General features: G+C 45.6%; 1 protein-coding gene across 3 annotated transcripts in view; it reads right to left on the bottom strand.

Moving 5' to 3' along the window:
* The window catches only part of TP53INP2 (tumor protein p53 inducible nuclear protein 2), a 48,240-nt gene that overhangs the window by 3,196 nt on the left and 17,650 nt on the right, over positions 1 to 27,394 (bottom strand). For all 3 annotated transcript variants that reach the window (XM_056845552.1, XM_056845553.1, XM_056845554.1), the window contains exon 2: positions 18,051 to 18,409. In XM_056845552.1, the coding sequence (XP_056701530.1) occupies positions 18,051 to 18,174 (124 nt within the window). In that variant the 5' untranslated portion in view covers positions 18,175 to 18,409. The remainder of the gene's footprint in view (positions 1 to 18,050; positions 18,410 to 27,394) is intronic.

Genomic DNA, 27,394 nt, shown 5'->3' with positions numbered 1-27,394 from the left:
CTGCGCACAGAGTGAGCTTGACTCCCAGGTGTCCTTCGCAATGCCACCAGGCTTCCTGCACTGCCGCTCTGAGACTGCATGCTGCTTCGTTGGTGCACCTAAAAAAGTCACTGCCCTGTCACCTTGTTTGCACCCGCAGCCCAGCCCGGTGAAGTGTGAACTACCATGCCAAATGGAAAAGGGGAAAAGAAACAAAACAGATGCAAAGCAAGGTCGCTCTCCCAAGTGGGTTATCCAAGCACCAGTGGACCAGGAGTCACAAGAGCATCTGCGGGTAACAGCAAGGCTAGCTCTCTCAGAAGGTGGAAGGAAGGAGAAACTAACCATTGCACACTGGCATGTACTAACTTATTTGAATGTGGGCAAATTTAACATGGCAGTGACTAATAGAAAGCTTTCAAAAGGAGGGAAATAAAATCCAGCCGAAGAAAAATGGGTGGAGAAAAAGGAAATCAGCAAAATACCCCGTTTGCTTGGTTCCAACTGATCAAGTACAGAAGGGGGCTTTCTCTAGCGGGGCACTCCTTTGACCCCAACCATACTGACCTAAACACCCCCCTAATACTGGAGAAAAGAAATACTCCACTTACACATTCAGGATGCAACCCTACATGTAGGTTTGCATCCCCAAGTCTCTCTGAAACATCCATACTGGTCATACTCTGATACATCCATTAATATCCATACTGGTCACATGAACAAGCTAAATTATCCATAAGGATATTTGTCTAGAGTCTATCATGATTTCTCTAAAACGTGATAGGTATAGAAAACCTAAAAAAATCTTGAGCCATGTAGATTTTAAATTATTATTATTGTTGTTGAAGGCTTTCACGGTCAGAGTTCATCGGTTCTTGTAGGTTATCCGGGCTGTGTGACCGTGGTCTTGGTATTTTCTTTCCTGACATTTCGCCAGCAGCTGTGGCAGGTATCTTCAGAGGAGTAACACTGAAGGACAGTGTCTCTCAGTGTCAAGTGTGTAGGAAGAGTGATATATAGTCAGAAAGGGGTTGGGTTTGAGCTGACAATGACTCAGCTCAAACCCAATGACTCAGCTCAAATCCAACCCCAAGCTGGGTGACCTTGGGCTAGTCACAGCTCTCTTAGAGCTCTCTCAGCCCCACCTACCTCACAGGGTGTCTGTTGTGGGGAGGGGAAGGGAAGGTGATTGTAAGCAGCTTTGGTTCTTCCTTAAGTGGTAGAGAAAGTCGGCATATAAAAACCAACTCTTCTTCTTAAAAGTGGTCATTGCAACTGCTGACATGAAGACACTCTTACTGGAAGAAATGGAGCAGGTTTCTTTGTTGTCACTCCTATTATGAGATCCTTTGAGGAAGCAGAAGAGGTTGACCTCCCAAACATGGCTCCCTTAGTGTGTGCCATACCCACAGGGCACCTCTACTAGCTGTGCCAGCCAAACAGGCATAATTGGTATTATGATGTGGACGTTTAGAAAAAACAAGCAACTTGCATCCTTTCAAAGGAACGCAATACCTGCTAGGTACGTACATATACATACATATACATAAGCTGCCTTATACTGAATCAGACCCTTGGTCCATCAAAGTCAGTATTGTCTACTCAGACTGGCAATGGCTCTCCAAGGTCTCAGGCAGAGGTCTTTTACATCACCTACTTGGCTAGTCCCTTTAACTGGAGTTGCTAGGGATTGAAGCTGGGACCTTCTGCATGCCAAGCAGATGCTCTACCACTGAGCCACAGCCCCTCCATCTGGATGAAATGCTGGCTTCTACTCTAGGGACATCAAAATAAGTCTTTATTTCAGCATTTCTCAGGCTGGGGCCCAGGGACTTTGGAAGGTCTGAGAGGGAGGTCTCATGCCCATCTAGCTAACGTGAAAACAGTTTTCTAGGAATGGGGCAGGAATTCTCTGCCTCTGAAGGGGATGGAATGGGCTTCTCTGTCTTTTGAAGGGTGGGAGCTTGTACAGCCATCCCTGCCCAGACACCTATCTTCCAGATCACATCAGAGTACCAGCCAGGCACATGCTGATTGGCTGCTGGGATCCATCCCTAAGAAGCCTAATCAGGTGAATGGCACCAAAGGGGTACAGTCCTAATACAGTCATCATTGTTATTTCAGGTGTAAAACTGGGTTTCATTCTATTTTCCAATGCAAAAGATTTCCCCATAGAGATAGAGTCCCCTGTGTCCATAGAAAATAATAGCCAATTGCAGTTTTCAGCTGAACAGCACTTCAGAATTTTGTGTTTCTCTGTTGTGTTTCTGTTTCTCTGAGCAGCTCTAAAAGTTTTGTAGGCTCCTTTCCACCCGTTCAGCCAGCTTTTTGTTAGTAGTTATTAACCACAAGGAAGTTTCTCTCTCTGACAAAAAGTCCCTTCCAATCAAGGGATGATATTGATTTTAACCTAAGTCAGAGGCTTTGGGTTTGTAGCCCTATAGAACTTACTACCTCTGTGATCTGACCACGTGTGCCTTGTACAGATAACACAAATGTTTTCCTTAAACTTGTTTTACAGAGTAGCTGATGTGGTTCGTACTGTAGAGGATGATACGGTATGGTCTGCAAAAATCAAAATGGGGGTCTCCATTTAAGTTTGAGAACTGGTAGTTAGAACACATTTCAGCCTTTTATGCATGGCTATTTCCCTCGTGGTCACCCCTCCAAAGACTTCAGGTCTTTGTTTTGATTATGCGTGCCGTTTCCGACTGTGGGAGGTCGGCTCTCCCCCTGCGTTTTCCCCGTGTTTTCCAATTCGAGATAAAACAGGTCTCTGAAAATGCAGGCAAATGCAGGGGGAGAGCGAGGCGACCTCTGATGGTCGGGAACAGCATGCATAATCAAACAAAGACTCAAAGTTTGTGGAGGGGTGACAGCGAGGGAAATAGCCATGCATAAAAGGCCTATGATTGATGACCACTTTGAACAGAGCTCTTACTGTTCATGAGGGATATAAAAATTGTGACTTCCCCTAATCATCAGAACTTACCTGCTTTCGTCAGTCCATAGAGGAGGAGGAGAGGAGGGGCCATGGCTAAGCGGAAGGTGGGGAACTAGGGTCTCTCACTCCCACGTTCACTGTCTGCTGCTTCCCAGTGCAGCAGTGGGAGAAATTGTGGGGGGAATGACATTGTGGGTCACTTCTGGTCACATAACTGTAAGTGATGTCACACTTTACTGCTAGAGCGTCACGGTGATGTGTGACATCACCTTTAGGGCTGGCAATCCTAGTTTTACCAGGTTGATAATTGCACACATTTTATATGGGAGACATATACAGCCCAGTATAACAACTTGAGACAATCTTACCAGATGTTTGCATAATTGGTAATATATTATACAACCAATATACCTGCCTGGTCTGATATATATTGTCTGTATGTGTATATATATCTGTAAATGTGCGTATGTTTTACATGGATTTCAATTGACCACGGAGGAAAGCCAAATAGGCCGAAATGCATCTGGCATGTGGTTATAGATACCAACCTTAGGAAATGCCATCGTGCTGTTTTAACGTTTTTAAATAATTTTTATCTTGACATAGTGTTTTAAATAAATTATATTTTCATTATCTATATATTTTATTTATCCCACCCAACCTTGGGTACCCAGCTTCTGTTTTCTAGGCTAGGTTTCATTCCCCTCTTTTTTCTTCAATCCTAGTGGAAGAGCCTGTGCTAGCCATGCAGAAGGTCTCAGGTTTAATTCCTGGCATTTCTAGTTAAAATGATATGATAGGCCAGTGATGGCGAACCTTTTAGAGACCAAGTGCCCAAACTGCAACCCAAAACCCACTTATTTATCGCAAAGTGCCAACACGGCAATTTAACCTGAATACTGAGGTTTTAGTTTAGAAAAAACAACTCATACATTAACATCCCCACTTCATCCCATGCTAGCGGAGTCGCTCTGCACAGGATCGCGCAGACGGATGGTCTCTGGGGGGCGCGCCCCTCACCTTATAGAGCATGTAGTGCAGGTAAAGGTAAGGGGTGCGTCACTGGAAGTCGCGCAGGGTCTCGGCCGCCAGGTAGCGGAGCTGGAAGACGGGCAGGCCACGTTTGCAGCGCCACAGGCAGGAGACCACCGCAAGACGCGCCCGAAGAGCTCCAGCTCAGCCAGCCCCTCGTCCGGCGCGGCGCCCGGCTCTCCAAAGGCTGGCTCCCTGAGCCAGGGCTCTGCCAGCGCCTCACTGCCGCCGCCGGCGCACTCCTAGTGGCAGTCCGCCTCGCTGTCGCGCAGCAGACGGTGGAGGCGCAGGCTGGCCTCCAGGGCACGGACGCTCTCCTTCCAGCCCTCGCACTGCTCCAGTGTGTAGGCGTAGGCGTGCTGCAGCGGCAGCAGCTCGGCCGCCGGGAAGCCGTGGAAGCTGTACTTCTCATACTGCGTGCCGGCCAGGGCAGCCAGAAGCAGTGGCAGCAGCAGCCCCTGGCTTTGCCGCTCCATGCCAGCCCTGCCGCTGCTGCTCTGGAGTTGCCTGGCCGCTCAGAGGCCCATCGGGAGGCTCCGGGAAGCAGGGGGGAAAGGAAGGCGGGAGGCAGGCCTGGGCGGATCCTGCAGGGTCTTATCACGGCTGGCAGGCGAGGGACCAAATGGCCAAAATGCACGGGAGGTTTTGCCTTGGATCTGCAACTCTCTAGATGTGCTGGGGTGACAGCATGTGTGCCCACAGAGAAGGCTCTGCGTGCCCCCTTTGGCACTCGTGCCATAGGTTCGCCACCACTGGCGGTGATGTGAAAGACTTCTTCCTAAGACCTCGGAGAGTTGCTACCAGTCTGAGTAGATGATACTGACTGTGATAGAGCAAGGGTTTGATTCAGCGCAAGGCAGCTTCATGTGTTCATGTGAGAAGCCTGGCATATTCAGATAACTTGGTCGATGCTATTTTTTAGCAGGCCTCTAGGGACAGTATTGTGAAGAGGCAGCTAAGCAAAGGAAAATGGCCAAGACTGGATGCTATAATTGGGACTCTGTCTCAACTTGCTTTAAAGCTGGATAGTCTTTAGGGATATGAGGAATATGCTCCGCAGCTTTGCATTATTTTTCACTAGTTTACTAGAACAAATAATCACACAAAAATCCAGCATTGAGTGGGCATACATGCAACCTTTTCCTTCCTGTGCATAAATGTAACTTTTAAGAGAGCCAGCGTAGTGTAGTGGTTAAGAGCGGTATAGACTAATCTGGAGAACCGGGTTCGATTCCCGGCTCCTCCACATGAAGCCTGCTGGGTGACCTTGAGCCAGTCATAGTTCTCTCAGAACTCTCTCATCCCACGCAGAGGCAGGCAATGGCAAACCACCTTCGAACGCCTCTTGCCTTGAAAACCCTACGTGGCCACCTTAGAAGAAGAAGAAGTTAGTTTTAATATGCCGACTTTCTCTACCAATTAAGGGAGACTCAAACCGGCTTACAATCGCCTTCCCTTCCCCTCCCCACAACAGACACCTTGTGAGGTAGGTGGAGCTGAGAGAGCTCTAACAGAGCTGTGACTTGCCCAAGATCACCCAGCTGGCTTCATGTGTAGGAGTGAGGAAACAAATCCCGTTCACCAGATTAGCCTCCACCGCTCATGTGGAGGAGAGGGGAATTAAACCCGGTTCTCCAGATCAGACTCCACAGCTTCAAACCACTACTCTTAACCACTACACCATGCTGGCTCTTATAAGTCAGCTGTGACTTGACGGCCCTTTACACACAAGGTAGATAAGCCCCAGCAGGTTGCATGCAGGTTACGGAGAAGAGCCCATAGCTCAGTGACAGATAGGTGCCCTGAAGCAGGTCTGGCCTGAGGGTTTTTGGCATCTTAGGCAACTGACTTTGCCCTCCCCTGCCCCACAGGGAAGCTGGCCCTGCTCAAGCTACCCTCACTGGGGTTGAGGCTTGCCATGACACCTCTGCCACCGATCCTGGACCCGGTGAACGGGGAAGGCCCTGCCCACTGCCTAGGTGCACCGGTTGTGGAATGCCACAGTATCATGCCTCCTGATCCCACCTGAGACCCGGTGATGGGGAAAGGCCCCACCTGCAGTCCAGGTATCTCAGTGCAATCCCACCCCCTGTGGCCAATACCACAATGCTTTGGGAGGGCTGGCATGGCGCCCCTCTAACTCTGGGCAGACTGGTGCTCTGGGCGATTGCCTACATACATCTAGTGGACAGGCTGTCTCACATAAGAGCACAAGACCTTTGCTTTAGTCCCTGGCATCTCTAGTTAAAATGTCTCAAATAGCAGTATTAGGAAGGACATGCTGCCATTTGGAATACTGGACCAATGTTCTGACACAGTACATTTATTATCAGGGTCAGACTCAATCTGATTTTTTCCCCCGCCTTCAAAGCTGAGTTATGGTGATGCCATAGGGCGATGCCATAGGGTTTTCAAGGCAGGATACATTGAGAGGTAGTTTGCCATTGTCTGCCTCCATGTCACAACCCTGGCATTCCTTGGAGGTCTCCCATCCAAATTCTAGCGAGGGTCAGGGCTGAGAGTGTGTGACTGGATCAAGGTCACTCAGCAAGCTTCCACGGAGCGAGTGGGAATTTGAACCTGGGTTTCCCAGGTCCTAGTTTGACACCTTAACCACTATACCACGCTGGCTCTCTAATCTGATATAGAAAAAGAAAAACCAATGGGTTGGATACAGGCTAACATTTCCATGGGTGCACGGATTTCCATCCACAGAGAGTGATTCCCCCACCTTCTTCCTCCTGTGGCAGCCTGAAGTAGCCCAATGAAATCCTGTTTCTGGTGAGTGTGTTCTTGCCTAATTCTGCCCAGAAACTTGAATGCAGCTGCTAGTCAAAGTACCCTGAGCAAGAAGGATTGACAGTCTGTTGGTATAAGGTGGTTTCATATGTCTCTGTTCTCCAGTAGTTACCACCTTCCTTTCTCATAAGCATATAACTGCTTCTGGAGTGCGTCATCTAAATATATCTCTTAGGCCATGAATGTCCTGGTGGTGTTATCACAGGAGCGGCAGAACATAATGTTCTAGTTCAAACAGGAACAGTGGATGATTTCACATGAACACTGATCCCAAATGCTCTCACTGTAATGACACTATGGTCAGTCTGGCTTAAAAGGCAGACAGATGGACCAAGCACGGCACACAAAAGAGACATTACCCATCAAATGATGCACATCAAATGTTCACAAACCTTTGAACTGATGCAGGCAAGGAACTAGAACATAAGATCTATATATTTTCCTACAATGCTTGAATATTGAAATTCTTCAGAAATATATTATTTGGGAGGTAAACATATAGTCTTGGATCCTATGAACAAGTTCCATAGATGCTAGATAGTCTCTGCCATGAAGCATGATTCCTCTTCCGCTAGCACTTCCATTTGCTCAAGGGCCCATCAAAACCCACTGATCTTGTTCAAATGGAACGTTCAGCCTTTCTAGGACACATGGAACTCATTTGTAGGATCCAAGCCATAGAGAGTTGAAGCATTCAAATGTAAAAAATAGTATGTGTCCATTTTGAAGGTAAGAGTATCACGCTTTTTATTGGGGGGTGGTCCAAATGCAGGATCCCATAATAATAGAATGGATCATAAATTGCACTTTCTGCATTGGCATTTTCCTTAGGATAACATCAGCATTAAACACCCATTTCCAGAAGGCAGCTCCTATCAAAATCTAAATTTTGGATCAATCACTTAATGATTGATTAAATCACTTAACAAATACTTAGGACCTTAATAATGCATGAAATAACAGAAACCAGAAACCTCATTAAAAGAAATGGGAAAAATGCAAGAGCTTATCTGTTCCTGATCATATTTGCACCCATTCGTTCTGCTATCCGGGCCTCTTCCTTTTCTTACTTCCTCTTTCTAACTTTCTCCCGCCAGTCTGAACTATGATTTTATGGTCTTCAGAGACCTATATTTTCACTTATGTTGTCCTTTAAAGGTGTACGTTGATGCTGCCAAATCAATCATCAAGAAATCTGCTATGGTACAAACAGTGTTAATGGTTTGAAAATCCATAAGAGGAAGTTAAAGGGTCATGCTGGCTAGTCTGGCCCGTCTTTAAAAACACGAGACAACATTTCAAACAGCATATTTCCAAAGATTTATGTCAGACCCAAATTAGACCCTCCACAGTAGATATCGGTCTCCCAGTCACTGGATATGGTCCTATTAATAGCTGAGGAGAAATGCTGTCCAAGTTAGTGCCACACTGAATAACACTGAATTCTCATACACTTGTGTACAGAAATGAACAGTGTCTTATCCATTATACAGAGGCCCATTGTTGTCATTCACAAACTAGGACTTTTGCACACCTAGCAATACTGTTATTTCATTGATTCAGTGGCCTACTCTATGCCAGCATTCAGATATCATGATAAACTGTGGTTCATAAACCGTGGTTTGAACAAACCCCAATAAATTGTGACATTTGTAAGCATAAGTCAAACAAATTGGGATTTCACAATAGGGTTTGTAGCCAGTTTGTAAACCGCAGTTTGTGGTAATTGGGGTTTATTGTGCAGTCTGAATTCACAAACCACAATTTAATACCTCTCTTTGCAGCCACCTGGCCACAAAAGATGGCTTTATAGGGAAGACATCCTTCCTACTGGGAGGTAGGAGAGAGGCAAGAAGCAGGCAAGCTGGGCTTTACACACAAAGCAGCATTTCCTACTTACATCTGCACGCCTAACTTCAAGTTACAAAGACCTTGGGCCTACCACAAGAACTTTCTATCAGGCGTGTGTTGTGAGTTCCTGCTGGGGATTTAATTCCAGGCATGCAGGGTCCCATTTGGATTGGGACCATGAACTATGAGGAGAAGGTGCTTATGTTTTCCCCACACGCCATTTTCTCAACCTGTAAAAAAAAACAACACGGTGTCCTATTTGCCCGTCAGGAGGCCCCACGTGTATTGATGGGTAGGGTTGCCAACCTCCAGGTACTGCAGGAATCTTAGGCTATAATTACTACAACACAAATGAGTGAAACATCAAAGTGTAATCAATGCATACAATAGTGGAAAGGGGCAAACATACAACTATATACAATGGTATTTCAATAGTCCACAAAGGTATGTATAATTGTGTTTTTTTTAATAGTCCATAAGGGTAGTAGCAATATTTATGCCTAGTAGCAATATTTTAATAGAATGATTTTTGACATAGGAATGGAACTGATGAAGAATGAAACGATCGTCTTCCTTTCATAATAGTCTTTTACACATCTGCTGAGGTCTTGTGACCAACTATTGGAATCTTCTTGGATCTATGTACCCTTATGGACTATTGAAAAAAACACATTTATACATACCTTTGTGGACTATTGAAATACCATTGTATATAGTTGTATGTTTGTCCCTTTCCACTATTGTATGCATTGATTACACTTTGATGTTTCACTCATTTGTGTTGTAGTAATTATAGCCTAAGATTCCTGCACTACTTTCCTTATCCTTGATATTAGTGCAGAGGTGTTGATTTTGGTTTGCTCAACCTCCAGGTACTAGCTGGAGATCTGCTGTTACAACTGATCTCCAGCCGACAGAGATCAGTTCCCCTGGAGGAAATTTGGCAATTGGATTCTATGGCATTGAACTCCCTCCCTTCCCCAAACCCCACCCTCCTCAGGCTCTGCCCCAAAAACCTCCCGCCAGGGGCGAAGAGGGACCTGGCAACCCTATTGATGGGGTACACAAATGTTTCCACAGCAGGGCAAATGGCATGGCCCAGGACAGTTTCCAGTCAGGAAAAAAGCATGAGAGGAAGGTGTAAGCATCCTCTCCCTACATGCTGTGGCCTCAGTCCAAACTGGGTCCCTCAGTGCCTGCGAACTGAGTACCAAGAATGGAACTTGCAACGCACGTCTGATGGATAGTCTTTGTGTTGGCTCTTGACACCTGAGGGTTTCAGAATGGAACATGTAGTTAGGTCATCCTACACGAACCAGTTTGTTGCACAAACCTTGATTTAAGCAAAACACGATTTATGGCGACCTTTGAATGCAGCCATTAATGTCTCCTTTCCTTTATTATTATGCTCCTCCAACCAAAGGTCTTGAGCAAAGTCAGCACAGATTCAAGATAAAATACAAAGCTGTAAACATTAAAATACAGCACAGTGAAGGAACGCCCATCCCGGCAATGGCATAAAGAAACCACAATTTCCATTAACGTCCCATGGGGAGTCACCCAATCTCATAGCTCATCACCTCAGATATAATACTGAAGGCGTGAGCTCACGAGAGCCTTTCCGTAGGTTTGTGCAATTCCAGTACCAGGAAAAAGGCAGCTGTAATTAGGTCTCCGACTGACAGGAGGGATGAAGAAGGTTGTTGTTGCTATTTTTTAATTAAACACCATTGCTGCTTGCAGATTCTTAGCAGGATGCATAATAGGCAAGATACACAGGTCAAAGTATCAGCACAGATGCTTGGAGCTGCTGGCTGGTGTACAGGTTTAGAAAGAAAAAAGGAGATGAAAAGTGAAGTTGTGGCAGCCAAAGTCGAAAACGTGTTCCCTGGACCCACAGGAATCCCACAGAATATCTTTCGCAGTTAGAAGCTATTAACACCAGGAGAGCTTTCACCCTTGCAAGCTGTTCGGCCTTGCCCTCGGCCCTCCTGGAGGTATCTAAAAATCCCCTACTCACATAGGTTCTGCCCATGTGCCTATGCTGAACTGGAAACAGTGGAGCACATTTTTTTTTTTAGGTGTAGTTTTTATAACAAGGAGCGCAGAAAGATTTTGGGCCCTCTCTTAGAGAAAAGTACAGGTTTTACTGAGGCAGATAGGGTAAATTTTCTTCTTAATGACGCTTTCCCGGAGATAACAAAACAAGTGGCCAGGTTTTGTAGATTGGTGTGTAATGCAAAAAAGGCCAAATCGAGTCATATTATTACTCCAGTTCTCGACAGGGACTCATGAGCCTATCAGTTAGTGTACCAAGGATATTACTTGCACTTGTTTATTATTGTATGTGATTGAATTTTTAATCATTTTTATACGCTCTATGGGTTTGTATATTTGTATATTTGATGTGGAGATGTACGATTGCTGTAGAGCCCTGAATTTTAAATTGGTTTTGGTCTATTGACCGCAATAAATGAATGGCGATGACCCACAGGAATGACTTTCCTGATATGTCCAGCCTCACAATTGCCAGCCACCCTCCACGCCTTCTTGTGTTTCAAAACACTGCAAATGACATGTTAAGATGGAGACAATGCTACCAGGGTAGCTGTGGACCTGCAGATCAAATGTTGAAGGGCTGACTTTTTCCTGGTCTCTGGAGCCTAGTCTATTTTTTTTCTGTTTTAAAGAGTTGGGGAGGGGGTCAGTCAAGGCTAAAGGAAACCTGCTGTCCACTGGAAACCTTCTCCCATCTTTGAGGCTCATCCTCCCAAATCCTTGACCTAAGGAGATTAACATGTGCTGATAAGACATTAGATCAGGGACCTCCATTGCGTGTGCATGTGTGTGTGTTTTAATTAGCAGTTGTGGAGAAGTCCATTTCAGATGGTGGCCCTGACTTGGGGGAAGGGGAATAAGGGTTGAACCTTTTCAACCGTGTATTATTTTCCTGAGCTCAAGCAGCCCCAGGAGTTGATATATTTGCCCCTTTGGGAGAAACATACAGGTTGTCTGAATGTTGCTAAATGTCCCCCCCCCCCCAATGGTCAATAAAATCTCTTGGGGAACATTTGAGTTCAGGGAACAAATGTAGGTTGAAAGAATTAAAAGCCCCTTCCCTTCATGCTGTGGCATCCAATCCAGAGTAGCCTTCCCAGTTGTTGTTAAGCAATTAAAAATGTGCTGGGAGTCCAGTCTGGAATCTTCCATTGTCTCCTCTCAGATTAAATCCTACTCTCAATTAATCTTAGCCTATTTGTACCATTGGATGAATGCAGTGAGAAACTTCCCCTTCTCTTCTCACGGGCGCTATCTCCGTTTTCTAGCTAAAGCTTCCCTTCCTGCAGTTGGCACTCCTGCGCTTGGTTTCAGAGAAGAAGCAGAGAGATTTCTTGTGTTTGGCCATCCTATTGCTTCTTTCTCTGTGCAACAAGTTTTACCGCTCAGCCAAGGTAAGGATTGGGAGTGAGGCTGAAATTACTGCTGTGGCATTTGTCACCAAGCAAATTGCTACATGAGGTTTCCAAGTTATTGTTTCCTTGATGTTCAAGCAAATGTCTTGGGACAGCCTTGTTTTGATATCTGGTTGGGTTATGTAAGCTGAGTGGGACTGCGCTTAGGATTTTGCCAGGGTTTCTAATCACACAAAACTCTGAGAAAGAACTGGACACTAGCCATTTGCCCACATTATCTGGGGAGAGAAGCAGAACTGGTCAGATATCCACATATCCTCCTGACATCAAATCTGTGCACATATGACTGTCACTTTCTCTGTGGATCCCTGCTTTTCCAGGGAAGAGTCTTATGCATGTTCAGCTGTATGCCCATAGTGTTGGATGCATGTAGGGTTGGATCCAGAGCAAAATGTCCTGCCTTCCCCCTCCCACTGCAGCTCACTGATCTCCATGAAATGCTGCTCCTGGATAATAGGGGATTTTAAAGAATGACCTGAGGGTGGTCTGCAGTGGGAAGTAGGGTTGCCAACTCTGGGCTGGGAAATTCCTGAAGATTTGGGGGTGGAGCCTGGGAAGGGCAGGATTTGGGAAGGGGAAGGACCACCACAACGCCATGGGCTCCAGCCTCCAAAGCAGCCATTTTCACCAGGGAACACATGTCTGTGATCTCAAAACTAGTTGTAATTCCAGGAGGTAGCCAGGGCAACCCTGGTGAGAAGGGTGAGTCTGCAGAAATTTCCTCTCCTCTTCCATTAGCGGATAATTTCGTCTGGATACAACCCATAGACTTGATGCAGATGCTTGAGTGATCACCTGGAGGTTAGCAGTTAGCCCTCCCCCACCGAGCCTCATCCATATAGGATAAACTGATAGTGCGCAATTCCTGCTCATCTTTATCGTAAAACTACAGTTTTACATAAACAACACTTACAGCGCATTCCTGAGTTTTCGGCAGCCGGAGGCAGCGTGGCCAAGGCATCGCCGCGGTGCCTCCAAAGCCATTCCACGGCCGCCAAAAGAGAGGCTTTTTTGGGTAACAATGGGGCTTTTCGCCCCGTAGAGAACAGCGGTGCTGCACCTGCTAAAAAGCAGTTGCAGCAATTCCGTTCTCACCACCAGTGTTCCGAGATGAATGGGGACAGGAAGCTACCTACAGGCACCTCCGCACCCGGCACGCCCCGGGAACACCCCCGGGATGCCTGGAGGCCCCCCCGGAATGCCGGTGCGGGCCTTTATGCCAGTGGGACACCAGCGGAAGGCCCAGCCAGCGTCCTGGGGTGGCGCTGGAGACTGGAGTCCAGGCCTTCCTGCCGGCGTTGGGGCCACTCACAATGGCGTAAGTAGCCCGGGTGCCGGCGCAGTTTCAATGCCGGCGCAGCCCCTTTCTGGTCGGGAATGTGCTGTTAGGATAGTGTTCTCAAATACAGTCTATCTAGATATTATATTTTTATTCTGCCTTCCCTCTCGGCTGAAATATACAGTTCTTTACTTTATCATTGAAGAAGGCAGAGGGAAAGAGGAGCTGCCTTGGGCTCCTTTGTTTCTGATCCATTGAAACTGGGAGAAGACACCAGAACAGGCAGAGGAATAGACTGAAGTCTATCACTCTGCCCACCAGCTCTTTCCCAGGAGTGCTACACTTTGGACACTCACGTTTTAGGTTTACCCTTTGCTTGATGAAGTAGGAACAATGCTGTCCCTCGGAAATCTGCTTCAATGTTTTGAGAGAGTCTGCAACAACCCCTGAGCATGAGGTGAAGGGCATACTGGGGCATGAAAAAACAGGCCTTGCTATTGCACCGGGAGGTAGCTTTATTCTTAGTTTCATGCCAGGATATCTAAAAATATCTATAACACAAGCACGACCCTGGGTTTTGTTGTTGCTATTTTTTTTAAAGGAGCATGCAATGGCAAATGTTTGGCAGCAGGAAGAGAAAGGGAGGATCTGAAATTCACAGAGGCTTGTTTACTTCTCCGCCTAATTTGCAAGCCAAAGGGTCATAGATTGTTATTGCAAGTGATTGAGTCATCTGACTTCCATCCCACAAAAAGGCTCAGCAGTTAATAAGTTGGAGAAGCTCTGACACACACAGAACTTCCAGCTAGGGTTGCCACCTCCAGGTTGGGAAATACCTGGAGATTTGGGAGGTACAGCCCGAGGAGGGCGGGTTTGGGGAAGGGAGGGACTTCAATGAGGTATAATGCCATAGAGCCCACCTTCTAAAGTTACCCTTTTCTCCAGGTGAACTATAGCGGGAGATCTCCAGCCACCACCTCGAGGTTGGCAACCCTACTTCCAGCCCAAGTTGCAGTCATAAGCACAGCTTCAAAAAACAAAACAAAATACTCCAGCAGATAAGAGGCTGTTCATAATACAGTGATACAATCGTAGGAAAAGGTTCCCAGATTAAATTTCTGATTCTCAAGTAACTATTTAAGTGGACAAGAGCCACAAAAGAACAAGAAGCTGGCAACCCCAACGGTAGAGGCTACCATATCTCAATAAAATACATTCAGTGTTCATCAGGTAGAGTTGCCAACTCTGGACGAGGAAATTTCTGGAGATTTGAGTGTGGAGTCTGGGGAGGGCAGGGAGCTCAGAAGGCATGTGGCTCCATAGAGTCCACCCCGCGAAGCTGCCATTTTCTCTGGGGAAACTGATCTCTGTATTCTGAAGATCAGTTGTTATTCTGGGAGAATGCCGGGCCCGACCTGGAGGTTGGCAACCTTATCATCAAGGAATGATGTAAAGCTCAGTTGTTGGTTGGAGCTTAGGTTGAGGCGGGGGGGGGGGTTCATTCCATGTCTGGGAGCTTTATTAAATTGACAGTCTAAAACTGGACTGGCTGCTCCAAAGCAAAAAGTCATGGGTATTGTAGTCTGCATGAGGTGGGGGAGATATTGCTTTTAAATGGAACAACAGAAACCTAATACACTTCAGCTACTACAAAGTTAGCCTGAGCTGCTTACTTTTCTTACCCCATTACATTTTACCTTGTCCTCTTTGCACAATACCTAGGGGGAAATCCCTCCATACGATATTAACTGGGTTAAACTTGTCTCCTGATTCCAATAAATTAGTATTTGTGTTGTCAGATACTGACTCATTTATCATTTATAGGCTGTCACTTTTTGCTCTAGCAGCTAAAAAGATAAGAGCAAAAGTGGTGCCAAAGAATGTAACTAGCCAGAACTGATGGCCAGCTAGGATATACTCTAATTATATTGCATTTTATCATAATTTATATGGCATTTTGTATTTTATCTTTTATCTTTATTGTGTAAATTTCTTGTTTTACAGTCTAATTTACTTTGTAATGGCCTTTGGCTACCTACAAATAAAGTATTTACTTACTTTTCTCTCTACCACCCAAAGCTGAACTAATTTGCTGCTTAATTAGCAAAAAAGTGACTGCTCTAGGGCAGGGGACACACACAAAGTGCTGTCTTTCATTTTTTTAAAAAAACATTATTTCAAATGTTTTCTTAGGGAACAATGTTATTCATTGCATGGGTATGACCATAAGGTACTCTGTAGCCAGCTGATGATTCCAGTAGCACTACTGCTGCCAGAGAAAGCAGCTTCAGTACTGCAACCAAAGGGAAACAGAAGTGGAGCTTGGCAACTCTAGCCCTGGTATGGATTAGGGGTGGGCACAGATGGAGGCAGGACAGCAGGAAGAAAGAAATAATTAATTCAGGACTCCACTCAGAACAACATAAAGGCTGGGGTAAGCCCTTCTGCATAACTTCTCTGCTGGATGTAACTAGTTTGCTAACTTAGCTTACTCAGTGGGTATGCCAGGATCAGACCGGGGAGGTACAACCAATCTGCTGGCTGCACTCACCAGCCAAACCCTAACGCTCTGCTTCCATTTTAGGCATTGAGAAAGGACTGAACAGTACTGAGGCAGAAAGATGTTTTAAGCTGGGAACAGATAAGTCAGGAATAGCAAACCCAGAGGAAGTTTATGTTTGTTTCATATGACAAGCCCAAGGGAAAAACAACGGCCCGGATGCCTGCCTCCTTTCTTGGCCTACTGTATCATTCATCCACGTCCAGGATGCATGGGGGGTGGGGTGGGGAAAGAACAGGCAGCTGAATGGCATCAATACTGGAGGAGGAAAAGCAAAAGCTGCCCAGAGACTCTCGGCAAGAGACACTAAAAGACCCAGGAGTTCTGGAATGCTGGCACAATGGCATGTTTCCTATCACTCCAGTCAACAAAGTATGTTTTATATCACTCCAGTCTACTTAAGTGGCTCTTTTGCCAGAGGCACTTAAATTGGAGGAAGGCTTCATACCTTGTTGAGCAGAGAGGTAAGATACATGGCAATATGTTTCTAGGAATTTCAGTTAAGCCTCATTGTGCATGAAATGAAAGCTTTCCTCTTGCAGTTTCAGCAGCTTCTTTTATCCCAACACTTTTAGGAACCAGGACCAATGGGAAGGCCTCACCTGACACCAGCAGCTCACACGGCAGCCCTTCTTTTTATATCTGAACATCCTTCTAATATCTGCTCTGAATACTGGAAAACACTGTAAAAGTTGGCTTATTTTCATGAGTTTTTCCTGCTCCCAGTTTGGTATTCTACCGACATACCAGAAGTTTGAGAGACGTTCCCTAAGAAAAGCAAGGACAATGTAGTAGGAGATAACTCCATGCCAACATCACATCTTAGACAGAGGGGAACAGCAGCATGAACATTAGGTTTTAGCACTGGCTTGATCTCACTGTGAATAGGTGAAGGGATCAGTGAAGTCTGAAGACCCTCTTCGTATTGTCCCAAGCCATCTGCAGACAGATGGAGAAATCAGTGGGGGCTGAAGACCCAAACATCATTCTGAGCTGTAGGAACTGAAAATGCAACCCACTGAAAGTACTCGATGCAAGCCTGAGAAGAGAATCTCACAAACAAGATAATGCTTTTGGCAAGAGCAAGCAAGCTATGGCTTCTGAAGCATGAAGGATCAGCTTGACATATGACAGCTGGACTGGAAGTAGTGAGAATAGAAAGCTGAATGAATCAATATCAAATCATTTCAGTATCAGTAGTAAGAGAAGGCTGGATTCTGCCTTGGAGCAGAGGTAGTGGTAAGTCTAAATTCATTACATTCCTTAGATTTGTAAGTCGGATCTTTTTATGTTATTTATTTTGATATTTATATCCCAATAGGGACCAAAAGAGGCTTATAACATTTTTCTCCCCTCCTCCATTTTATCCTTGCAACAACAACCATGTGATGTAGGTTAGGCTAAGGGAGAGTGACTGGCCAAGGTCAAGCAGCAAGCTTCCATGGCACAGTGGGGATTCAAATGTGGGTTTCCCAGATCCTAGTCTGACATTATAATTACTATATCACAGTGGTTCTTATATTTGTTGAAGAGATTTTTCTACTCTCTGAAAGCTTCTAAGCAGGCAGGAGTCACAAGGCGGCACGCCCCTTTGATAAGACTACTTGTTATTCCAGCAAAATATATGAAGGTGAGAAGGTACAGTATGGAAGAAACTTAACACTGACACTGAGAAACAGTCTAGAACATAAAGCTGAGGGAATCATAGCGACCAATCTGCAAAGTGCTGACTCCGGCTGCCCCTCTGCCTCCATGGCCCCCTTGCATCTCCTGTCAGCGAGTTTCTGAAGACTGGTCTGGGCTCCTCACAGCCTGCATTGATAGCAGTTTCCTACAATTTTGTACCTACTGCCTTACCTCAAGGATGACCACTGCTGTTCACCCAATGGTATGCAGGTTCCACTCCAGAGAAGTCTGCAGTCACCAAATGGAAGGGAAGCCCACTGAAACTTCCCGTCCTTCAGAAACAACAACTTCTCCGCCCTTCTCTCAGAAACAACCATTTGTCTTGGTAGAAGCCTGAATTGCTAGGCCCCAGGTTGCCATTTACAACTACCCATGATCCCTCAGTCCTCTGCTTTGAGAACTCAGGCTCTGAGTACAATCCAATAAATTCCTGCTAATATATCTCACCTGGTAGGTCAATAATGAGCCACCCATCATCTTCTTCCTCTTCAGAGACAAAGGGCTTGGGTTCTTCAAGGCCCTCGGGTGTGCTGGTGTCACTGAAGAAGAGGCTGGTGAAGCGCTGGAACATGGCTGGAGGGTGATTTCCAAGGTGGGCTTTGTGAGGAAGAAAGATGGGAATGAGTTGCTAGGCACCTGCTTCAGTTTGCAGAGCTGGAAGTTGCTGATGGGAAGAAGACTGGGACGACTTGATGGATGAATCCTTCTGAAAGGCAGGAACTACTTGTTTCTTAGTGAAGTCTTAGCTGAGTTGAGTTACATATAGTGCAATCATAAGGTTCTTCACTTGGCTTCAGTGCAAAGGTCTGCGAAGAAAGGAGAAATTCATTCAAACTTTCTGAAACAGCTGTTTGAATCACGAGGAAATCATGGCCTGGAGAAAAGAGGGGAAAGAAACCCTTGCATGGATCATTAACTTAATTAGCCATCGTCTTTACATAGCTGTTTCCTGTCCCTACAGGGCTGTCTGCTGGGTTCTCCTGGTTCTCATACTGGCTGGCACACTTAACTGCACAAGCACCTTTTCAAGGGCTTAAGTCAAGCTCTCTGCCTCTCAGCTGTGCTTTGGCCAGTGAGCTGTCCTACAGCCTTATTTGCTGTTATTAATATTAGCCCAACCTCCCACACAAACAGGCAGATAAGCCTAACATGACTCTTCCTGTAGCTTGCATTGCATTGGTGAAGCACAGGCTCAGGGTATATGTATGGAAATAATAGAAGTAAGAGTAGATGATCACACTGTGAGTTCACATCGTGTCTCTGCCACTATCTCCGGGCTCCGGCCCTGTGCGCACTAACTCACACCCTCTGTGTTCCTCTGTCACACTACTCATATCATAGAGGAAGAAGAGATACTACAGACCCTTTATTCCAGCTTCCTATCTTAGGGCAATATACAAAGATGAGACTGTTGAGAGATCAGCCTACAGTTTACTTGAAGACAAGTGATTCCACAACTTCTCTAGGCAACTAGTTCCACTGGTGAATTGTTGTCCCTAGGGGAAGGGCCACAGCTCAGTAGAGGAGCATCTGCTTTGCCTTTAGAAGCCCCCAGCCAGGTTCATTCACCAGCAAAGGAACTCAGGTAGAAGATTTGAGAAATATTTTTTTTTCTGTCTGAGGGGTGATGCCAGTTGTATACAATATTGGACAAGATTACCCAATGGTTTATTTCAGTACAAGGCAGCTTCATATATATGGAGAAGCCAGTGTGGTGAACTGTTGAGTGTTACCTTGAGACGTTCGGCCTGGGTTCCAGTCACCACTCTTCCATGAAGCTCATTGAGTAATCCTGGCCCAGGCATGCTCTGTCAGCCTGACCTACTTCATAGGGTTGTTATGGGGATAGAATGAATGATTGGAGAATAATGTACACTGTCCTGAGCTCTTTGGAGGAAGGTTGACATTAAAATGTACTAAACATATAAATGATATTGTTAACTAGTACACACTGGCTGTATGTCCTCACCTCAGTGGACAGTTAAAAATTGCTTCTGTATATCTTTCTAAACATTTGAAGACTAGCAACTGTTGTGGATGAGGGGCAGATGGACAAGGTATGCTGGTGACAATTATGGAGATGGAAGGTTGAGTTGGTTTCCCAGAGACTGGCAGAGTATGGGAAAGATACACTCTGCCAAACCAATGGGGTAATTTACACCCCAAAGGGAAAACACTCTAGCTCTCTGATGTGCTAACAGTTCTTCATTGGAAAGATCATGTTCTGGCTGGCTTAAACTCCAGGACCTGACACCTAGTTTGGATGAGGACCTAAGAGCCCATGAGGTCTAGAAAGAGGAATGTGTTCCTTTGTTTGGGATTCTGTTGCTTCTTGCTCTTTGTTTGGCCAGCAAGGGGTAGGATTGCCAGGTCCCCCCTCGCCACCAGTGGGAGCTTCTTCAAGGCGGGGTAGGTGATCTGCGCACACATCAATGACGTCACTTCTGGGTTTACCCCAGAAGCTCCAGCATCATGCAGGACACTCTAGCATTGTCCTCCAGAAACTTTATGGAAACTGATGGCTTCCCCCTCTTCAGTGTGCCTGCTTCTGCCTGACGACCAGGTGAGGGTTGGCGGGCAGCCTAGTTAATTGGCAGGCAATTGCCCACCATAACTGGGCAAATGGCAAGCCTAATGAGGGGAGAAACTTGCATGGTTACATACCTTTTTTTCATGTTCTGTTTCTTTTGCTTAGCTGTACCTAGATCTGTTTTGTAGTTAACATGAGTTGTGCCTTACAGTAATAAAGTTGTTTAACTAAAGAGATTGCACACTTCCTCATTCACTGCCTTGCTACTTGGCAACACTAACACACAGTTCCCCTTTGGTGTTGATCCTAGGGCGACACTAAGCAAGAAGGGCAGATTTATGAACCCCAAGTTTGTGGCCCACTACCAGAAGCAAGAGAGAGGGGGTGAGAAGCTGCTTTCTGCCCCAGCTTCCTATCAGGGCTGCGACTCAGCCGGGGAAGTCTGGTGAGAAGGGCAGTAAAGCCATGCAGCTAGAGCAGCATAAAGTGGAGATAAATCAAGAGCCATATTCTCATCTACCATCTCTTAGAATCATAGAGTTGGAAGGTACCACAAGGGTCATCTAGTCCAACCCCCTGCACAATGCAGGAAATTCCAAACTACCTCTCCCCCACACACACACCCAGTGACCCATACTTCATGCCCAAAAGATGGCCAAGGTGCCCTCCCTCTCATCATCTGCCTAAGGTCTTGAATGATTGATCAGATCCCTGATATTGTAGAAGCTAGAACATTTGTGTTACATTTTCTTTCCACGTGGGCTGTAAGCAAGGGGCTTAGTGAGGCCCGTGTTTAATCACAGGAGCACATCTAGGGTTGCCAGCTCTGGGTTGGGAATAACCTGGAGATTTTGGGGGGTGGAGCCTGGGGAGGGCAGGATGTGGGGAGAAGAGGGACGTCAATGGGGTATAATGCCTTAAGAGTTCAAGTTCCAAAGCCACCATTTTCTCCAGGTGAACTTATCTGACGCCTGAAGATTGGGCCCCCTCATTCGAAAATGCTGGAGAGTCAGACTATTGTGCTCAGTGCAACTGCTTGGCAAATCAACCGGGATGTAAATATCTTGTGATGGTATGTAAATATTTTGTGATGGGAGCTGTAGGGAAGAATAGGAGCATACTGGACTTTAATCGCCTGAACTCTGCAGAGCACACAAGGCTGAAATAAGAGTGACTTGGCCAGGACCACTTAGCAAGCTTCATGATGAAGCTGAGATGTGAACTCGGGACTTCCAAAGCCAAGTCCAACTCACTCTCTATTATGTCATATCGTCTCCTCTTCCTACCACTGCCTGACTTAATCATTGCAGTCTGCAAGTCCTTCTTTCTGCAGCCTTCTAAACTACGCATCCCATCACAGGGTATTCACATACCAGGCTAATTCGCCACACAGCTACCCAGTATACGGCGGTTTCCAGCAGTTTGTACAGCATGGTCATAGTCATTAGCAATATGCTGGGCTGAGCCAGCGGCAAACCCGAAGTCAATGCCCTTTATGAAGCAGACAGGCTGTTCTAGAAGCGCAGATGATCAGCCCTCCTACTGTCTGCTTCCCAAAAGCTAGAGAGCCAGCTGATATGCCGAGAAATAAAACAAGAAATAGTTGAAATTCTGGGAGTGGAAGGAAACATTTACTGTTCTAGCAAGTGCTGTGTCTATTGCTTGAGTTAAACTCACACGATCCTTTGGCTGCCTCCACACGCCGCTGGATCTTGTGCTGTTGTTGCACTACAGCAGTCATCCACAAATGGATGGCCTGGTCCATGCAAGAAAATCCAGTGGGGAATGACTGGCCCCACACAGCAATAGCACACCATCCAGTGATGTGTGGAGGCAGCCTTCACCTTCCAGATGTGAAGGAGACAAAACAGACTCTGTGCAAACAGCTGCAACAATTAATCAAATCAAAACCCAACCAAAGACCAATCATAATTAATCATGCTTCATATTTATATAGCATGCTTCCAGTGTTCAAACTGAGGCACATTCAGCGCTTGTTCATATCTATTTTATCTTTTAAAAACATTTATTCCCCGCCTTTCTGCTTTACAGAAACTCAAGGTGGCTTACATTGTAAATAATAATAAAATACATAAAAACACTAATTAAAACCAATAATTTAAATCTGCTGGTAGGCAGAACTAGTCAAATGCCACAGTCATATAAGGACAATGATATTTTCCTTTTACTCTCATGGGACTCTTGTTCCAATTAGTTCTGGAAGACATCTGAGTAATTGCTGGCTTTTATTTTCTCAAAAGGGAACTGCTCTTTGTTTTTAGTTTTACTTTGTCCCAGTAGGCTTTGGTACTAGCGTTGCCAGGTCCCTCTTCGCCCCGGTGGGAGATTTTTGGGGTGGAGCCTGATGAGGGCGGGATTTGAGGAGAGGAGGGACCAATGCCATAGAGTCCAATTGTCAAAGCGGCCATTTTTCTCCAGGTGAACTGATCTCTACCGGCTGGAGATCAGTTGTAACAGCGGGAGATCTCCAGCTACTACCTGGCAGTTGGCAACCCTATTTGGTACATCTTGAAACAGGTGGAGGTGGAGCCTGGGGAGAATGGGTGTTGAGGAAGGGAGGGATCTCAGTGGGGGATAATGAGTTGCAGTCCACCCTCCAAGGCTGCCATTGTCTCATAAGAACATAAGAAAGGCCATGCTGGATCAGACCAAGGTCCATCAGTGGCCAACCAGGTGCCTCTAGGAAGCCCCCAAACAAGACAACTGCAGCAGCATTGTCCTGCTTGTGTTCCACAGCACCTGATATATTCGGCATGCTCCTCTGATCCTGGAGAGAATAGGTATGCATCATGACTAGTATCAATTTTTACTAGTAGCCATGAATACCCCTCTCCTCCATGAACATGTCCACTCCCCTCTTAAAGCCTTCCAAGTTGGCAGCCATCACCACATCCTGGGGCAGGGAGTTCCACAATTTAACTGACCTCTGTAGTCTGGAGATCTGTTGTCATTCTGAAAGAACTCCACCCCCCACCTGGAGGTTTGCAGCCCTAATTCAAGGCCTAATCCCTGCAAGCAACAACTCCACCACAGAACACTCATATAAATATTTGTTTTGGCAGGAACACTTATGCTCCTTTTCACCCCCAGATTGTTAACGATTTTTGACGAGAGGGCATATGTTTATTTCTCAGCTGGAAAGATGCAATGACTTAGAATGCAGCCCAGAGGGGGATCCTAGGTTTGAGAGTCTAGAAATTATAACTTTGGGGGTCACAGCTGGCAGGATGTGATTTCCCAGGCAGAACTGTTCATACATTCACACGGTTTTCCCCATTGGGTTAATACTTGCCCCAAAGGTCTTATTGAACCTTTTTACCTGGGTTTCCTGCATCACCACTGCTGATTATAAGAACATAAGAAAGGCCCTGCTGGATCAGACCAAGGCCCATCAAGTCCAGCAGTCTGTTCACACAGTGGCCAACCAGGAAGCCCACAAACAAGACGACTGCAGCAGCACCATCCTGCCACCACACCCAAAATATAGGCATGCTCCTCTGATACTAGAGAGAATAGGTATGCAGCAGAAGGCCTAATCTTCACATCCCACTGCTTCGGCCCAATTGGATTTGTGCATGAGCACTGCAAGATCTGGCTCAGAGGTGGATGGTAGCTCCTTTCTCCTTCATACTGTCCCTTGTCCCACCCTAAGACTTTCATGTTTTTGGGGACCTACACGTGGCAGTGCTGGGTTGCAGCAGTTACCTCGGTAGGGAGCTGCAATGGAATCCATTGTGATGCCAGCAAACACATATATACACTGGCAGCAATGAATAAACCCTATAGGGGGAGGAGGCAGCGCAGGAGAAGCGTGGTAAGGCAGTCTGTCCCACAAGTCTGTGTGGCTAACAAGCGGACACTGACTCATCATAGGGCCCTGGGCAACACCCACCCCAACCCTAAATTTGTTTACTCAGAAGACAGGCCCAGTGAGCCCAAAGGGACTTACTTCTAAGGGAAGTATGATGAGGACAGCTGAATTTAGCGGGACTTGCTTTCAAGCAAGCGTGCAGATTTTGCTGCTAGTTTGCAAAAATTATTTCCTGAGTATACCAGCATTTATCCTGGGCATCTCAAGTATCCCAGCTCAAGACAGAGCAGATGGTAGGTATAAGATTGCCAGTTAGGGTTGCCAGACAGGGTCCCTCTTGGCCACCAACGGGAGGTTTTTGGGGCAAAGCTTGAGGAGGGCAGGGTTTGGAAAGGGGAGGGACTTCAGTGCCATAGAGTCCAATTGCCAAAGCGGCCATTTTGTACAGGCAAACTGATCTCTATCGGCTAGAGATCAGTTGTAATAGCGAGACATCTCCCGCTAGTACCTGGAGGATGGCAACCCTATTGCCAGATCCAATACAGGTAGGGTTGCCAGGTTCCTCTTCGCCACCGGCAGGAGATTTTTGGGGTGTAGCCTGAGGAGGGCAGGGTTTGGGGAGGAGAGGGACTTCAATGCCATAGAGTTCAATTGCCAAAGCAGCCATTTCCTCCAGGTGAACTGATCTCTATCGGCTGGAGATCAGTTGAATTAGCAGGAAATCTCCTGCTACTACCTGGCAGTTGGCAACCCTAAATACAGGCTTTAAACAGTCCAGTTGAAAGTGCTGTTTCTCCCACCAAAGAGCAGCAGTAGTGGGACTGCCAACATTATTTGGTCTAGTATGCAGAGCTCCGGTGCTCTTAACAGTACAAACCAAAGAGTTGAAGTAACAGTAATGGAAATTTCAGCATTCTAAGTTTTTAATAGTAGAAAAGAGCAAAAGTCCAGTAGCACCTTAAAGACTAGCAAAAATATTTTCTGGCAGGGTATGAGCTTTCGTGAGCCACAGCTCACTTCTTCAGATACCTGAAAACTCATACCCTGCCAGAAAATATTTTTGCTAGTCTTTAAGGTGCTACTGGACTCTTGCTCTTTTCTACTACTGCAGACAGACTAACACGGCGACCCACTGTGAATTATCTTCATGGAAGGCACCACATTTAGCCGTACAGAATGGAAATCCATCAACCTAAGTTTTTAATATTATCTTGTAATCCTTACAATGTCCCTATAAAGTAGGACACTGTAATTATCCTCATAATGCAGTTGGTGACTGAAGGGGGGGGGGGCAAGGTTTGCCTGAGGTCTCCTAGTGAGTTTGTGGCAGACACCAGATTTAAACCAGGGATGTCTTGGATTGCTGCTCATTCTATGAGCCATCATGTTTCACCAGTTCATGAGTAATGGCAACAGCTTCACCTGATAAATGTCTGCCTGCCAGACACCTGATAAAAATATAGAAGCACTTCCAGAAAAAAAAAAACAGTTGGCAGCCCCAGATAGGATTAGACATTGGGAAACCCTCTGTCCAGAGGTGATTTTACTTTCCCTCTTGCCTGCAATATAGTGCATGAAGAGCTGGAGGTTTCCAGACTCGGAGTATAGAGAAGAGCTAATAAGTCGTAATAAACAGGAACAGCAAGGGAGAGAGAAACGTTTGGTTGCCATACGAGGCACAACGGTCAGCCTTCAGCAGAGGCCTTCGTAGGCAAGCTCAGCTGGGCTCTTAGTACGGACAAAGGTGGATTTTCAGCCTCTTAGCCAATCAGCATCCCCCTCCTGAAATTCAGCCACATTAGTGACATTGAAAAGAGGATTGTGCTGAGAGGGGGCAGCGCACATGCATGTCACACAGCACCGAGACAGCTGGGAATAGGAAATGGGGATACCACAGATGGTACATGTACACGGAGGGAAAACAGTTCATCCAGACAGAAGAGGGCTGGGGGTGGGTGGGCCTTGACCGCAGGCTGGCCTGTGACAAGGAATCCCCCGTATTTTGCCCTCGTAACAGTAATGAGAGTGGAACTGGTGGAAATGGCGAAGTTAGCAGCACTGATTAACCAAAAGGACAATATGCAATTTACGGGAGAATGGGAGGCTAGGAGGGATTATTGCGAAAAGGAATTACATTTGGGAAAATTTGAGGGTTACACATTGATCTGCTCCATGAAGTAATATTTTTAATGGTGTGAAAAGACAAACATTGGAGAAACTATTGATTGTAGATGTATATTTTAAATGCTTAATAATATTAGGATCAGAAATTTATTCGAAAGAATTTACAAATCTATTCAGAGACGGACGGAGGGTGAAGGGAAGTCAAAAATTAATCCTTTAATTTCTAGTTTTAACAACATTTTACAAATTTTTGATCTTCAAGATTTAAAATTCTGATTGTTGTTTTCTTTATTATGTTCTTTATATGCAAAAAATTAATAAAAACTTTAAATAAAAAAAAGAACAGTAATGAGAGAAAGTACAGTGGTTCTCAAAGGAAACTGTTCTTCAAAACGTGATGAGGAGAAACTGCCACATCACGAGAGATGAATAATAATTAAGGGGGGAGTCAGGTACTAATGTGTGAAACAAACCATCTATCGACTGGTGCCCAACCAAATATGGAATTATTTTCAAAACTCCCCGTAATGTATTCCTAAATGTATTTGTGTATACATTAATATCAATTCAATAATATAGTTACAAATCAAATGTTTGTAACTACATTATTGAATTGATATGTATGTACAATACATTTATGAATACATTACTATGAGTTTTGAAAATAAGTACATATTCAGTTGGGTACCAGTTGATACATGGTTTGTTTCACATCATGAGAGATGGCACTGTCTTTTAAAGACCCCTGTCAGCAGATTGTATCTTTGCTTGTCTGGGATAGACCTCAATTGTACCAAGTAACCAATCCAGCTAAAGTTTAATGCTTTTAAGTTTAATTGATTTCACTGGGGGAGATACAAGCACATGCTTCATCCTAGACACACTGACTTGGGAGTAAGTCCTACTGAATTTAATGGACTGGAACTTAATGGAATTTACTTAAACATGCATAGGATAGGGTTGCCCAACCACCAGGTACTAGCTGATGATCTCCTGCTATTACAACTGATCTCCAGCCGATAGAGAACAGTTCGCCTGGAGAAAACGGCCGCTTTGGCAATTGGACTCTATGGCATTGAAGTCCCTCCCCAAACCCCGCCCTCCTCAGGTTCCACCCAAAAAACCTCCTGCAGGTTGCAAAGAGGGCCCTGGTAACCTTAGCATAGGATTAGGTTACATCTCTGAAACATTCAGAGGGAGGAACATTAATAATTTGAGATATGCTGATGACACTATATTATTGGCAGAAAATAGTGAAGATTTGAAACAACTACTGCTGAAAGTTAAAAGAGAAAGTGCCAAAGC

This window comes from Euleptes europaea, chromosome 2 (assembly GCF_029931775.1).
Source record: "Euleptes europaea isolate rEulEur1 chromosome 2, rEulEur1.hap1, whole genome shotgun sequence".
NCBI lineage: Eukaryota > Metazoa > Chordata > Lepidosauria > Squamata > Sphaerodactylidae > Euleptes > Euleptes europaea.
This window is presented reverse-complemented; position numbering and strand designations above follow the sequence as displayed.